Below are 15,686 nucleotides of genomic sequence, written 5' to 3' on the forward strand. Positions count from 1 at the left end.
CGGAAAGGCTGCAGCGGTGGGTGGCGGTGCCAAGCCCGGCGTCTTCCGCCTTCTCCGCCCTATCGTCGCCACTGCGTCGCCACTCCCTACCGCCATCCCCACCGTCACCGCCGTCGCTCCCTACCGCCGCCGCCGCTGCTCTGGCCAAGGTGAAGAGAAAGGCCGAGGAAGAGAGATAAGGGAGAGAGAGAGGGAGGAGGAAGAAAGGAAGGAAAGTTTGCACTGATATGTGGGTCCCACCACGCTGAGTCAGCTCGTCAACCGGGTCAACGATGCCACGTCGGAGGAAATCGCCAGCCAAACCACCAAGGAATGTGATTTGTTCTGGTTTTCAAAAAAGAAGGAGGCGTTATACCCGGTTTTCTGGTTGAGGGATGTTATTCACGCAAGCGCAAGAGATGAGGAAGGCAAAATGAACTTCCACCAAAAGAAAAATACATCAGTCCAATAAGGAAAAAATTAGCAGCCCACTCCCAGTAACAACTAAGTAGCAGCCCATAGTTCCACAAGAAGAGAAGAAAAAAAGAAGAAACAAAAACAGAAGAAAGCAAAGCAAAGACAACAAAAAGAAACAGAAAGAGGAAAGAGAAGATGAGGGAGAAGCGAGATCCTCTTCCCGCCCTATTCCCTTCCCTCCCTTGCCGACCCCGTAATATTCCCTCCTCTCTCGCTTGCTTTCCTTTCCCCTCACTCTCTCTCGCTCGCTCGCTCCCACCACCTTTCTTTTGCTTTCTTTGACCACCACCATTGTCCCTCCACATGCGGTGGCGGGCGCTGTGGTGGTGGCGGTGGGTCGCCGTGGCGGGCGCGGTGGCGTGGTTGGCGGCGGCGGCGCGTCCGGCGGGCGCAGCGTGGTGCATCGCGAGGAGCGGGGCGGCGGAGAAGACGGTGCAGGCGGCGCTGGACTACGCGTGCGGCCCCGCGGGGGGAGCCGACTGCGCCCCGATCCAGGCCAGCGGCCTCTGCTACCTCCCCAACACCCTCGCCGCCCACGCCTCCTACGCCTTCAACTCCGTCTTCCAGCGCGCCCGCGCCGCCCCCGGCGCCTGCGACTTCGCCGGCACCGCCACCATCACCCTCACCGACCCCAGTCAGTCCTCTCATCTCCTCTCATCTCATCCCTCCTCTAATCATCGATCCACCGCCATGAAAACCCATCCATGGTTACTGTAGTATCATCAGTTCATTATCCTTCGTATCCATCCATCTCTGCTTCTCTTTTGCTTTAGCTTTTTTTGTTTTTTGCTTGGTCTCCGAGTATGTCTGTCTCTTTTGCTTTTTTCTGCTTCGGTATTACCATTGCCACTATACCAGTGCGGCAGTGCTGCTTTGGTGGTAGCTGCTTTTCTTTTAGGAAGCTTTGGTGTTGTTTCTTGCAACGTCTTTGCCGGGATTCATACGATTCCTATCCAGCTTTCTTTCTCTAGTTTCTTTCCTGTTGGCTAACTTTTCTTTCTGTTTTCTAGTACGTAATCATGTGATTAACCGATAAAGAACAGCAATGTCAGTCAGCATCTTTTTTTGAAAAAACTTTTCGATTGTTTCTTGTGTGCTATCTTTGCGGCCTTCTCGTTGGTGATAATCTTGTGTCTCTCTTCTTCCTTTAATCTTATTGTTGTAGCAACTAATCAGGATGTAGCTAAGCTAATAATGCTCACTGCCAGAAGAGCATGGATTTCACAGCATTTCCCTTTCCCTGTTTGATACATTAATTGCGCAATCTGAAAAATATCTATCCTTTGAGAAAGGAGAAGGGAATGCTTTCAACTCCAGTTCAAATGAATTCAACTCAGGCCAATATTCTTTTCACTATTATTTATGCTCCCCAAAATCGATTGTTAACTGTAGATGTTATAAAAACTGACATAATGAAGTGAAGTGGCAGAACATACTTAACATGGCTAATGTAAATCAAATGAACATCCCAACAGAACAAAACTGTATTAGGGCCATCCATGTCTATTCTGAGCTCTTTGTATTTTTGTTATAAAGGATTTTGCCCTTGGGGTAAATTTGGTGAGACTTAAAGAAATCAGTTCAAGAGCCTGCATAATACTTGATTTGAGGGAGAAAAAAGTATACATAGCTCTTGTGCTAATTCGAACCATTGAGGTGGCAGCCTTCCTACTATTGGTGTTAACTTGTTGATTGTTTGGCTTAAATGATGTTTCCCGACAGAGAATTTCAGATAACCTATTTTCTGAAAAAAAAAAAAACCTTCATCATGCAAGCGCAACAGGTGAATTTATTTATAGCCATCCCAATTTATCTTGAATCCTCTTTTGAAGGAAAAATTGAATAAAACACACCATAACTATACAATCAGAATCGAGTGATCTACATGGACATTTTATTGCGATTGTTCATGTATGTCTTCATCAAAAATATTCTTAAGGTTCTAAGTTCTAGACGTTGATTGCTACCTAGCACCTTCGATATTTACAGCCTGCATGTTTACATGCAATTGGCATTGTAACAAATGAGTTGGATCTGTCATGGAAGTATGGAACCAGAAATAGATTTTGAAATGCTCATATCTAAATTTCCTTTCTTCTGATATAGGCATGCCTTTATTTTTCGTATTTTGTTCTCTTTTAGTTTTCCTAGTACATTGAGGTTGCTTTAGATGCATCTACTGTGTGCATCCAATCATCCATGCTTTCTTGTTTACCATCTTGAGACTTCTCAAGGTGCATACCATTTAAACTCTGTGTACCTCTCTCTCTCTCTCTCTCTTTGTTTTTTTTTTTGGTTTTTTTTTTTTTTTTTGCAAGGTAAACTGGGTGGTTACTTACTCTGCTTGTTCCTGTATTTCAGGTTATGGATCATGCACCTACCCAGCATCACCAAGGTACGCTCGTCATATATTATCACTTTATTGATCTGTTCCATATGGAGTACACTATTGAATGTCTAGAAATCTCATCTCATTTAGCTAAGCAAAACAATCTTTTAGAAGATAAAATCGCATAAAAGAGCAGCAGGATACTGAGTTGTAGATAGATACTAGCTCAGTTACTTCACTTCATAGCTCTTCTTAACTCCCACCACAATGGACAGTGCTCACTTAATTGCATGAATTAGACCTGCACATCAAAATAATAATGCTAGTTGGTGTAACTAATGGGATTTGAAAGTAAAAACTTTTTGCGAATGCATTAAGTCCTTAAAGTGAACCAAGTCAGATCCAAGAAAAAAGTTCCATTACAGTGCTCTCCTTACTGAAAATTTATGGATTTCCAAGGACACAGTCCAATACACATTATCCGTTTTTGTAAAGAAAAAGTCATAATGATGGTGTATCTTGTGATTTGATATATAATGTTTGTGGGTTAATTTGTTAGGATACACACTACAGCCAGACAACATGGTTTAACCTGAGTTAGAATTGTTGTTTTGAGTAACTCAAGGAATATTTTGTAGGGATGGACTATTGATCAATCCATATTTATACGCAAAAGAGAAGGGGTACACCAGAAATAAGATTTCCGATTAAAACACCACGTATTCACAATCAAATTGAAGTTTATTTTCAAACAGCTGTGTGAACTCTGCAAACTAGTACATTACAGAAGAAGTTTATTATAGAAAATAAGAACTTTACACCCAGGCATAATAAACTTTACACCCGGGCATCACATCGGGTATTATATAAAGTATCGCATGGGATGTTCGGACACTAATAAAAAAATTAATTATAGAATCCGTTAATAAATAGCAAGACAAATTTATTAAGCCTAATTAATCCGTCATTAGCAAATGTTTACTGTAGCACCACATTGTTAAATTATGGAGCAATTAGGCTTAAAAGATTCGTCTCGCAAATTAGTCACAATCTATGCAATTAGTTATTTTTAGCTTATATTTAATACTTCATGCATGTGTTTAAAAGTTCGATGTGACATGGTGTAAAATTTTTGTGTGGGAAGTAAACAGGGCCTAAGCTGTAGTTCTTTTCGAAAAAGAACATTTATTCATTTTAAATGTATTTTTACCTATCTTTTGTTAAAAAAAAGTATTTACCAAATTGTATTAGAAATGGATTCACTTTGTGTAGCCGTGCATTTTATTTATCAACCGACGTTTTGACAAACTAAGCTGTATTTATTTTTCTGAAAAATAACATGTGCATTTTAGCCCTTAATCGACCGACACGATAAAACACATATATAAATAAGTTTTTAATATTCTACTGTGCTTTGGATTCACCAGAAATCGTAACATTCGAAATTTCAAACCTGTAAATTTTCTCAATCGCATTACAAAGCAGATTAACAGAATTGCGTTACTGCGTATACTATACCTGTAAGTTCAGTAACTAGAAGATCAAGTCGATTCGGTGATCCAGTCTGCTGATCATGGTGAGATATGATCTTTTTTTCTGTGCTGCAGCACTGCAGGGCAGTCAGGGTCAACCGGCGGCATACCATCACCGCCGGCCGCCGACGCCGGTAGCCTGAGCCCCCCGGACCTCGGCTCCGGCGACGACTCCGCCGCTGCCCGATCCCGCCTCGCCGCCGCGCCATTCCTTCCCCGGCTTGCTCTGTCCTGCCTCCTCGTGTACTTGCTGCACACGCAGCGGTGGTGATGAAGGGTGAGAGATATATAGCATTGCATACATTGTTGCACATTGCGGAATTCGTAAGAAAAGAACACCACATTTTTGTTGATGGGAGAGTAGTGGCTCGTGTCGTGGGCGTACGTAGCTAGCTGTTGGTGAGAACCTGCCCCCGTTCAAGCTGAAAGGGGGGCTAGAGTGAGTGGCAGTTTGGATCATGTTGGATTCATATATTCGGATTCTCTCTCTCTCTCTCTCTCTTTTGTGTTGTCAATCTGCTTGAGTTTTAAGAATTTTCGTTTAGTTTCTAGTTTTGGTTGTGATGGATCATGGATGGATGATAAGCCGTTGAGTGTGACAACAAACTCTAGTGTGGATCTGATCCATCAGCACATCACATTGGGTCATTTGGAAGGCAAATTCCTTCGCATGACCCAAAAAGACAATAAAAATGTCAAATAAGATTGCGTTTTTTTTGTTTATAAATTATAGTGTGAAAGGAGCAGGGTATGTTTGGTGAATGGGGAAGGGAAATCATGTCCCGCCAATCAAGAGAACATTAATCCTCTCCACCTATCTCAATCTCACCTCTCATAACCCATTTGTCAAACAGGTCCTGGTGAGCATAGTCATGAAATATGGCACATATATCAGCTTTATTGCTCCGGTTCAGCTAAAAGTTCACTAATCCGGTCAAGTTTAGAAAACTCAAGCTAAAACTCAAATTTTGCATAAAACTGTTGTTTCCGAGCTGTTGCCATCAAAACCGACAAGTCCAAATCGTCGAGAGGCCCATTTCAACTCACCTTAATCAGTCCTTGGGCCCAGCCATCTACCATAAAGCCCAACAAGGCCCATGAAAGCCCATCTCAACTCAGCCTAGGGTTTTTTTCCACTCCGCGGCATCTCGCTGTCTCTCTCTCCTCTATATATAAGCCTCCGCCGCCGCCTCGTCACCTCTTCCCCTCCCAGCACCGCCGCCGCCGCCGCCACCGCCACCGCCGCCCGCCGCGCCGCGCCACCGTCGCCATGGGTAAGCTACAACATTCCGTTCTCTGATGCTTGTTCTTCTCTCCTCCCGCTCGCCTGCGGATCTAACCGTGCGTGTGCGTGTGAATGGGCGGGGGTGTGGTGCAGCCCGGATCAAGGTCGACGAGCTCCGGGGGAAGAACAAGGCGGAGCTGCAGGCCCAGCTCAAGGACCTCAAGGCGGAGCTCTCCCTCCTCCGCGTCGCCAAGGTCACCGGCGGCGCCCCCAACAAGCTCTCCAAGATGTTCGCGCTTCGCTCTCGCGCTCAATCTCTCCTCTTTCTGTGTGCCTTGTGTGATTGAATCTCTGTGCGTTTTGCAGCAAGGTGGTGCGCACGTCGATCGCGCGCGTGCTGACGGTGATCTCGCAGAAGCAGAGGGCGGCGCTGCGTGAGGCGTACAAGAAGAAGAGCCTCCTCCCCCTCGACCTCCGCCCCAAGAAGACCCGCGCCATCCGCCGCCGCCTCACCAAGCACCAGGTATAAGATTATATAACACCTTGCACACCTACTACTGATATCTGAAACTCATGCTGCTAGAGCCTAGAGATTCAAATGGTGTTATCTTCCTTCTAACTTTTTAGCTTAACTTGGGTGGTTTTGTATTTTTGTATGAAATGTGTATTACCATTGGAGTAGAGATAACTTTGGTAGTTAATGCAGTGAATTGTACTGTACTGCTACATATGCATGCTACACCATTTCGTCAATTCTATTAGCAACACCATTTTGTTAACTGCGTGAGTTTTCATTATTGTTGGTTGCTTTTGATTGTTAGAATATACAATTGTTTTGTATGGATACAATCAGTTTTGTCAGATTGTATGCGTGAAGGCTTCATCGTCAATCACTTCATACCAACTACTAGGAAAAAGAATGGGGCATCATTTTTTTCCCATGTGGAATGTGGAATACATGAGCCCTGGGATGAATACATATTGCTCACGCAATATTCAGCTATATGTAGTTACATTTTTGTTTGTTTTGGCATTTGGTACTTGGCTGTGTTTGTCTGAATGTGATATATAGGAGGATATTTATAGAGAACTGTAGATATAAGGACTTGCTTGCTGCATTCTTTGAAAAATAAACACCCACCTTTTTCAATTCTTACAGAAACATGAAGCCACCATTTGTTTCTAAGCTTATGTTCGATTTTCTACTGTCGTGTACCTAATTTAGTTATGTTGTACTCGCATCCGTCATCTGACATATTCCATGGTTGCCATATCACAGCTTTCGCTGAAGACGGAGAGGGAAAAGAAGCGCGAGAAGTATTTCCCCATGAGGAAGTATGCCATCAAGGCGTAGGTCAGGGAACATGAGAGAATGCTATGTTTAGCACAACACAGACAATTTATCTGCCCTCGAGTTCCTTGAATTTTGATGTTATCATGTATGGACATGCCTTGTGATCAAGTACAATGTGACGGGGGTTTGAGTACTTGCATGCTAACATTGATATATCTAATCTCATATCGTCATCTTCGGTTAACTTGGTTAATACGAATTATGTGATGTGCTGAACTGAAGGTGGTCCTTTTGCATGGTGGTTGTCGTTATGAAGTTTGTAGAGCGGTTAAACAAACAATAAGCTTAGATTCAGGCAGCTATCAGCTTGGAACAGCTTGCAGGGTTCAAATAGTCAGATGAAAGGAGAAATGGTGGCAGGATGCTACTATGGTACGAGCATGGCAGCTCATATAACCCGTTTAACATCGAACGCGAAGATAAAAGTGGTAGATCATTATACATTATTATTGTTCGCAGAAAGGAAACCTATGTCCAAAATTTCTATGTGCTCTACAATGGATGTCGAATCAAGACAAACAGAGCTATTCCAATACCATTATAGACTACACAAGAAACAAGTCTCTTATGTAATGGTATCTCAATAGTAAATAATACAAAAAAAGAATGTTCATTACATGATGATTTTACTACAGCAGCCGGGAAGATACTATGTTCCCAAGGGGACAAAGCCTCATTACATGATGATTTTACTACAGCAGCCGGGAAGATACTATGTTCCCAAGGGGACAAAGCCAGGCTGCCAGTGGCAGCTCAAGCCTTTTTACATTACCATTCCTCCATCAATTTTTACATTACCATTCCTCCATCAATAGTGTGGCAGCCTTTTTACATTACCATTCCTCCATCATTCCTCCATCAATAGTGTGGCAGCCTTTTTACATTACCATTCCTCCATCAATAGTGTGGCAGCCCAAGCCTTTTTTCATTACCATTCCTCCATCAATATCAATAGTGTGGCAGCCCAAGCCTTTTTACATTACCATTCCTCCATCAATAGTGAGGACCTGTATGGTGATATGAGAAGCCTTTTTACATTACCATTCCTCCATCAATAGTGAGGACCTGTATGGTGATATGAGAGTATGAGACCTTCAGAAGGTGAAAGGGTCATCAAAGGACACAAAGAAACAAGGGCCAGTTTTCCTAGTACCATTGAAAAATTACCATAGTTGGAAAATTCCATCGTATGTGGTTAGACCATAAATGTCATTCTCACGTAAAATGTTATTTTGCAACTCAACTATCTTTGCGACGGCATTTCCGAAATTTTCCCACGAAACAAAATGAGCATTTAATCTATGTTCTGATTACCTGCCCAGTGATGTAGCTTCCACCAGGGCTAAGTGCTAAGAACTCAACCAGATCAGCAACTTCCTCTGGCTCACCATATCTCCCTGGCAAAATTGTATAGGAGCATTAGCACTTGGATGGTTAACATGTTCAGATTTCTTCTGATAACATAAAATAAATTAAGGACGAAGTGGTCAATTAACAGGGCAAATCTGAGCACAAATATTGTCTTAAAAAAGTGAGCAATAAGATGGATTAAGCATTCGCAGACCTAAGGGAATAGTAATCAGATTTTTCTTCTCAATCTCCTCCCCAAGTTGGGAGGTCATATCTGATGAAATAAATCCAGGAGCAACAGCATTCACCTAGATAGATATGTAGAGAAACGTATTAGCAATTTGATTACCAGCTGAAGGATTTGAAACAATAAATTGAAAGAAAATGTGCTCACTGTAATATTTCTGCTTGCAAATTCCCTAGCAGCTGTTTTTGTTAACCCAATAACTGCAGCCTTGGCAGCAGCATAATTAGCTTGGCCAAGATTGCCAGTAAGGCCAACAACTGATGCTATGTTCATAACTCTTCCCTATATTGCACATTTGCAGTATTGAAGATTTGAAGTTCAGTTGAGAACAGTGTGAAAAAAAATATAAATATATATATATATATAATTCAAATATCAATCCGGTAAAGAAATGAACTATATGGAGTACCTTTTTCTTCTTCATCATTACTTTTGTCGCAGCCTGCAAAAATATTTTTGCAGTATGATGCATAAAGCAAATTTCTTTCAAAACGCAAGTAGAAAGTATTTTGAGTAGAAAATACGAGAAAATGTGTGATTAGTACCTGTGTGCAAAGGAATACGCCTGTAAGATTAAGATCAACTACATCTTGCCACTGAGATTTCTTCATTCTCAGCAACAATGTATCCCGTGTGATTCCTGAATATCAGTGTGGTCAGAGTTAAAAGTAAAATAAATCGGACTTTTGTGGTAAAAAAAGGACATAATATTCCATTTGGAGTACCTGCATTGTTTACCAGTACATCAATTGTGCCCCATGTATCAACAGCCTGGATGATTAATCTTGGTCAGAAATTTGCAGAGAGAATTGTAAAGTAAGTCTAAAAAATCAGTGTCACGAATGGACTGCTTACTGCTTTAATCATAGAATCCACACCGGCTTCATTAGAAACATCTCCTCGGAAGGTAATTGCCTGACCACCAAATGCTTCAATCTGTAAAACACAGAAACCTCAGTATCTTCTTCCATCTATTCAAGGCAGAACACCATAACAAAATTTTCAAAACACATGCACTCTGGAAACAACATTCAATTGTATTTTCCTTTGATTATTTATGGTTTTGTGAAATTTACTCTTTACTTTAGAAAAGAACATAACGCAGTTTTAGTTTAAATTAATGCTTTGTGGTATTCTTGTATTACAAATCATCTACGTTATGCTATTTTAAAAAAATTATGAACAAAGTAACTAGTCAACACAAAGCTTTACCTCCTTGCAGACTTCTTCAGCATCTGTTGAAGACCGAGCATAATTCACTAAGACCTGAAAGGGAAGTGACATGTTTTTTTGTAAAACATTTTGGTATACTCAGTTAATATATACTAACTGAGTATAACAACTACTCGCAGATAAATATTTGAATCCAATCGACAAGATACATTAATCTTTATGTTGTGCATCTTGAAGTTGCATAAAAGGTAAATTTATTTTCACAGGGTAGCATGCAACTAAGCTTTCATTACCACATCTGATGAAAATTTCCAAACTGTGTAATACCAGTCATTTTGATACAACTAGAAATATACATACCAATCATTTAAAATTGCTATAGTTTGCAGTCTTCTGTAGCAAGGGGCAGTGTTGTGGTAAGCATCATCCCTTTTGATAAAATTTCTATACATATATATAACCATAAATTACAGAGTGCTAACCTTGCAGCCGGCTTTTCCAAAAGCCAATGCAATGGCTTTCCCAATTCCCCTGGAAGCACCTGTAACAACAACAATTGGAGCCTCTGACTTTTTAGTAGTATCTTGTACCACTGCTTGTTCAACAGCTGCAACATGAGTTCTAACACCTGCAAACGGCATAGTTTAGCACCTAAGAAGGCGAGCAACACTTTTTTGGTTCGCAAAAGGCAATTAATTGAAACTGTATAAATATAAATCCTAAGCATTACATGTGCCAAACTACAAAACAAACAAGACAAATTTATGCCGTGACTCAACTTTGCCACCATTTATCAACAAATATTGTCACACTAATCTAAATTGAGGCGATCAAATTCTTAGCCACACCTTAACAAGCCTAAGGAAATCTTGCCACACTTTTCTAAGTTAATAAATGTGGGATTTAGTTTATTGGAAGAGAATATGGTAAAATATGGTGAAACTTGCCTAACCTTAGGCATGGCAAAATGTAGCTGACAACCAAACACATCCGAACACCATTACCAGTTTCACATTTCCAATGCAACTCAACTTTAACCACCAACCAAATATACCTGAACGAAATTAGACTAAACTAATTTCAATGTAGCCAAGTTCTACTAGAAATAGGAAAATACGGAGGATTGGTTAAAGCATTTAAAAGCAAATTTGTGGCATGTCAAACCATTCGACTATTCCTTCATATTCTAGTATTGACATGAAAAAAGAAAGTTGTCAAAGTTGGTAAAAGTAAAAAATAATGTCGTATTATGACGACATGTGTGCATGCCAAATATTTGGACAGTGTTATAGTGTGACTTGGGCAAAATATTCCAGTGTTGTATTTTGAAATTGAATAGATTTTTTTGCTGAGACTTTGAACAAATTTTCGCTAAATTCAAGCAATTCGAAATTTTAGACCAGAGAGGTAATCCCTGACGTCAAATGGTAATGATCACCAAAGATGCATGATATATGTTTCATCAGAAACCCAGAAAAAAAAAACTTGGATCGATGGGACTATTTTGACAAAACATCAGTTTGGGGCAAAGCCACACAACTGACCTCGCTGGTGTATCACAAGCAGTTTTCACAGAAGAAAACCTTTGCAAAAACATAATCAAAACTGAGAATTATCACCAACACCTATACATTTTCACGGAATTGCAAACATAGACATAGTCATATATAGCACTGATTTAGTGAGTCACAGTTTGCCATTATCCCATCATGTTGATGCCACGATGACAAGTGGGTCTCCATGGTCTCTAGCTTTCATCAATAATAATAAGGCGTTAAATCAGAGCGGCCATTAACCTGAGAATGAGAGCGAGACGACGCGGCGGCGAACCGGCCGGACGCTGCGGCCGGCGAAGCTGACCGCAGGCACAGGGGAGCACGGAGACTGGAAGACGGCCGCCGCGGCGGCTGCTTTGGCGGCGGCGATGGTCCCCATGGATGGTCGATCGGAGCGAGGAGTTAGACTGTAGGTGGCGTTGGGGTGGGTGCTGGGTGGTTTGGTGGGAAATGTGTGGGGTGATGGGCGGGGGCGTCCGTCGCAGGTTTGTTTTGAAGGCTGCGATGGGTGCTTGGGCGGGCGGAGGCCACGAGGACGGGGGAAGAAGACGATAGGCGGGACATGGGAGACGGCAGGCGAGTTTGAACTTTGAAACATGTCAACTATGGCCGTGTTTAGTTGGGTGTGTTTAGTTGTTTGGGTGTAAAATTTTTAAAGTATATGGATACACATTTAAATTATTAAATGTAGATTTATAACAAAATAAATTATAAATTCCGCCGATAAATTGCAAGATAAATTTATTAAGCCTAATTAATCTATCATTAGCAAATACTTTTACTATAGGATCACATTATCAAATCATGGCGTAATTAAGCTCAAAAGATTCGTCTCGCAATTTACATGCAAACTGTGCAATTAGTTTTTCTTCCCCACATTTAATGCCCCATGCATGTATCCAAATATTTGATGTGACTTTTTTGACCAAAATTTTTGGATCTAAATAAGGCCTATACCAATCTTCTCTGTTTCCTTTTTATTTTTTTTAGTTCCTTCCACGGATAGCACACGCATACCGCAATCAGACACACAACGCTCTTAAAAAGAGACGAAGACACTACTAGAAAAACGATTTTTTATGGTGTTGGCATATTATTTTCGCCGGCGGCCATACGTGAAAACCACCAGCAAAAATATATCGGGGGGTGGGGAGCCATGGACCGCCAGCGAAAAGAGGTCCGCCATAAAAAAAACTCTATTTTTTGAGGCGGACCTCTTAGGTGTCCGCCAGCGAGATTTTCGCTGTTTTCGCTGGCGGCAGGTAGTGAAGACCGCTACAAAAAAAATTGAGGCCAATAAAAATCCACTGCCCACACCGAGTACTCCGTCCTTATCCTTCTCCTCCCTCCCTTCTCCCTTCTCCTCCCCTTTCTCCTCCCTCCCTCTCCCCACCACCGCCGGCTCCCGTCGCCACAACTCTGTCGCCTCATCGGCCAACGGGGAGGGCCTCGGGAGCGGCGGCAGGGCACGGTCTCCACCTCTCCGCCGCGGGTCGCGCGATGACGAGGGAGGCCGGATCTGGCCGCCGCGACGACGGGGGAGGCCGGATCCGCCTCCTCGACGACGGGGGAGGCCGACGGGCGACGACGATGAAGGGGCCCGGCGGCGGTGGCTGGGGGAGGCCGGATCCGGCCGCCGCCACGACGGGGGAGGCCAGATCCGCCTCCTCGACGACGACGAAGAGGGCCGGCAGCGGTGGCTGGGGGAGGCCGGATCCGCAGCTGCCACGACGGGGGAGGCCAGATCCGGCCGCCGCGACGATGGGGTGGCTGGATCCGCCGCCCCGACGACCGGGGAGGCCAGATCTGCCGCCGACACCTATGCGGCGGCGGTAGCGGCGCGGGGGAGGGGGCGGCAGGGAGCGGATCCGGCGCCTCCTCCCTCCCCACCGGCAGCGGTGAGGTGGCGACGACAAGAGACCGGCGGCGGCACGAATTTTTTTTTGCATGTTTCCTGATGAATGTTGTGATGTTTGATCTGTGTACATTTGTTCTGTGCATGTTGTGATGTTTGATGTGTGTACATTTGTGCTAATGATGATTTTGTATTGTATTTGAATTTGGAAATGAGCAGCCATATATATATGAATTCGATTTGAATTTTGAAAAGGAAAAAGTATGAATTACCCCCTGAACTATCGTGGTCATCCGAATTACCCCCCTGAACCACAAACCGGATATTCTTCACCCCTAACTATGCAAACCGGACGAATTACCGCCCTCGACCTGATCCGCGGTGGTTTTGGTCTACGTGGCGTACACGTGGCAATCCAGTCAGCAATTTTTGTTTTAAAAATGGTGGGACCCACATGTCATACACTCTCTCCCTCTCTGTCTTTGGACGGTCAATGGGCGGCGTCGCACACAGTAGCACGCACGGGCAGCGTGGGGACGGGAGGTGGGCAGCGTCGCGAGGGGGCGGACGAGCGGTGGGCGGCGGGCAGCAAGCCAACGGCAGCAAGGCTGCGCGCGGGCGGGCGGTGGCTAGGCGGCGCAACGGCCGGTGCCAAAATCGTGTCGCAATCACGGAGGGGAGCCACGTCCCACCTTGCCTTGGCAGGGGCCAGCGGAGGGGGAGGCGTGTCGGCGCTGCGACGAACCTGGCGAACCGCCGCATCGGCCGAGGAAGAAGACCACGACGGCGGCGACAAGGACGCGGGCGGCGGTGACCACCAGGTTTTCACCCGTTCGGGGCCGGCGGCGGGGGTGGCGGGCGCGACGAACGTGGAGGCAGAGGTGGTAGTTGACGCGCCGGTGGCAGGGACGGATGGCGGCCCTGCCTAGCAGCCAGCTGGCGGCGTGGCTCGGGCGCAGGAGGACCATGGCGCGCCGGCGCCGCAGCAGGCCGTCGCGGCTCGGGCACAGGAGCGGCGGGGGCGACCGGGGGCCATAGCAGGCCGTCGTGGCTCGGGCGCAGGGGCGTCTGGGAGCCGCACGAGCCGGCTATCACCTCCTCCTCCATCTCCTCATCTTCCCCATCCACCTCCACTAGTTCTTGCGCTTGTCGGGCTTGTCGTTTCCAGGGGCTTGGTGTGTATCGACTTCTTCCCGTCCTCTGAGGAGCCACGAGCGTTGAGGTCAATGCCACGGAGCCACGAGTCACTCTCCTAGTCCAGGATGTCGTCCTTAGCTCCGACGGCCAGTTCACGCTCTCCGGATCCTGGGACGGCGAGCTCCGCCACTGGGACCTCCCCACTGGCCGCACCACCCGCCGGTTCATCAGCCACACCAAGGACGTCATCTTCGTCGCGGCGTCGCCTTCTCCGTCAACAACCTCCAGATCGTCTCCGTGGCACCGTCCGCCGCCAGCCGCTTGCAACCCAGCCGCACCCGCCGCCGCAGCTCGCGCCGCCGCCCACTGCCAGTCCGTCCCCGCGCGCTACTCGCCGCCAGCCACGCCCGCCGCCACCGCCCACCTCTTGGCCTCTTGCGCTGCCCGTGAGTCCGTGACTATGAGAGAGAGAGAGAGTGAAGATAGAGAGAGGAAGAGAGGAAGGAGAGGGTGACAGGTGGGTCCCACAAATTTTTTAAGAAAGAAACTGATGACCGGATTGCCACGCGTACGCCACGTAGGACAAAACCACCTTGGATTGGGTTGAGGGGGGTAATTCGTCCGGTATTGAAAGTTCAGGGTGAGTAATGTCTGGTTTTTAGGTTCAGGGGGTAATTCGGACGACCGCAATAGTTCAGGGGGGTAATTCGTACTTTTTCCTTTTGAAAATGAATCAATTGTCTTTTCTCCAAATCTTTGCTGGCGGCTGGGCAGCTGCATGCGTGTTTTTTTTGTTCCCCAAATAGATTTTCGCTGGCGGCCGATATAACACAGCCGCCAGCGAAAATGAATTTTTGCTGGCGGCCGTCTTAAGCCAAAGCCAGCGAAAATGGATTTTTGCTGGCGGCTGGCTGACGACTGACAGCGAAAATGGATTTTTGCTGGTGGTCAATAACCGCTAGCGAAAATCTTGATCTTCACTTGCCTTTGCTTTGTGGCCGCTGCAAATTCCGCCAGCAAAAATCCAAAATGGCCGTCACGAAAAATTGTTTTCGTAGTAGTGAGACCAGCAATAATTTTTTTACTACTTCACTAAATTTCTATTGAAAACACTACTACAAAATATCAAATTTCTATTGAAAACACTACTACAAAATATCAAATAGGTGTCGGCACTATAGGTGTCGGAAGTGCTAAAACGGCACCTATAGGCCTTTTCCACCTCTGCGGGTTGAAATCGCAAAAAACCGACACCGTTAAACAATTATAAGAACCGACACCTATTCTATAGGTGCCGGTTTTGTTTTATAAAAACTGGCACCTTCAATCGTTGGTGGGCCCCACACAAACCGAGCCGAGCCGAGACCGTACGGGACTTATCCGCACGAGACCGCATGAAACCAAGTCGTTGTTCTTATCCATCCATGCATCCCGCTCCATCTCTCTCCTTATCTCTTTCTTCTCCTCTTCTC

General features: G+C 45.1%; 3 protein-coding genes across 3 annotated transcripts; 2 read left to right on the forward strand and 1 right to left on the reverse strand.

The window, feature by feature from the left end:
* The first annotated feature begins 706 nt into the window (after nucleotides 1-706).
* LOC127761972 (PLASMODESMATA CALLOSE-BINDING PROTEIN 3-like) lies at nucleotides 707-4,868 on the forward strand. The gene is made up of 3 exons (XM_052286308.1): nucleotides 707-1,090; nucleotides 2,818-2,851; nucleotides 4,393-4,868. Exons 1-3 carry the CDS (start codon nucleotides 760-762, stop codon nucleotides 4,586-4,588), a joined length of 561 nt encoding a protein of 186 aa, XP_052142268.1. The 5' UTR covers nucleotides 707-759; the 3' UTR covers nucleotides 4,589-4,868.
* A 630-nt stretch (nucleotides 4,869-5,498) lies between these two features.
* On the forward strand, nucleotides 5,499-7,061 carry LOC127761022 (60S ribosomal protein L35-like). The gene is made up of 4 exons (XM_052285229.1): nucleotides 5,499-5,591; nucleotides 5,696-5,831; nucleotides 5,909-6,065; nucleotides 6,822-7,061. The coding sequence occupies exons 1-4, from the start codon at nucleotides 5,588-5,590 to the stop codon at nucleotides 6,894-6,896; spliced, it is 372 nt and encodes a 123-aa protein (XP_052141189.1). The 5' UTR covers nucleotides 5,499-5,587; the 3' UTR covers nucleotides 6,897-7,061.
* A 240-nt stretch (nucleotides 7,062-7,301) lies between these two features.
* LOC127761020 (3-oxoacyl-[acyl-carrier-protein] reductase 4-like) lies at nucleotides 7,302-11,601 on the reverse strand. Its single transcript, XM_052285228.1, has 11 exons — nucleotides 11,463-11,601; nucleotides 10,149-10,294; nucleotides 9,706-9,759; nucleotides 9,349-9,429; nucleotides 9,219-9,264; nucleotides 9,039-9,133; nucleotides 8,903-8,935; nucleotides 8,641-8,775; nucleotides 8,461-8,554; nucleotides 8,211-8,293; nucleotides 7,302-7,961 (listed from the first exon to the last, which is right to left on the reverse strand). The coding sequence occupies exons 1-11, from the start codon at nucleotides 11,599-11,601 to the stop codon at nucleotides 7,929-7,931; spliced, it is 939 nt and encodes a 312-aa protein (XP_052141188.1). The 3' UTR covers nucleotides 7,302-7,928.
* Between the last annotated feature and the right edge of the window lie 4,085 nt (nucleotides 11,602-15,686).

The sequence above is a fragment of the Oryza glaberrima genome, chromosome 2, assembly GCF_000147395.1.
Source record: "Oryza glaberrima chromosome 2, OglaRS2, whole genome shotgun sequence".
Classification (NCBI taxonomy): domain Eukaryota; kingdom Viridiplantae; phylum Streptophyta; class Magnoliopsida; order Poales; family Poaceae; genus Oryza; species Oryza glaberrima.

What these genes read in the sequence shown, in the direction of transcription:
- LOC127761022 (XM_052285229.1), top strand. An exon ending in CCCAACAAGCTCTCCAAGAT is followed by an intron (nt 5,832 to 5,908) that starts GTTCGCGCTTCG and finishes TGCGTTTTGCAG; the next exon opens with CAAGGTGGTGCGCACGTCGA. An exon ending in GCCGCCTCACCAAGCACCAG is followed by an intron (nt 6,066 to 6,821) that starts GTATAAGATTAT and finishes GCCATATCACAG; the next exon opens with CTTTCGCTGAAGACGGAGAG.
- LOC127761972 (XM_052286308.1), top strand. Translation starts at nt 760, where the DNA reads ATGCGGTGGCGGGCGCTGTGGTGGTGGCGGTGGGTCGCCGTGGCGGGC. An exon ending in CATCACCCTCACCGACCCCA is followed by an intron (nt 1,091 to 2,817) that starts GTCAGTCCTCTC and finishes CCTGTATTTCAG; the next exon opens with GTTATGGATCATGCACCTAC. An exon ending in ACCTACCCAGCATCACCAAG is followed by an intron (nt 2,852 to 4,392) that starts GTACGCTCGTCA and finishes TCTGTGCTGCAG; the next exon opens with CACTGCAGGGCAGTCAGGGT.
- LOC127761020 (XM_052285228.1), bottom strand. Translation starts at nt 11,601, where the DNA reads ATGGGGACCATCGCCGCCGCCAAAGCAGCCGCCGCGGCGGCCGTCTTC. An exon ending in TTGGAAAAGCCGGCTGCAAG is followed by an intron (nt 9,760 to 10,148) that starts GTTAGCACTCTG and finishes CTTCCCTTTCAG; the next exon opens with GTCTTAGTGAATTATGCTCG. An exon ending in TCTGATTACTATTCCCTTAG is followed by an intron (nt 8,294 to 8,460) that starts GTCTGCGAATGC and finishes CAATTTTGCCAG; the next exon opens with GGAGATATGGTGAGCCAGAG.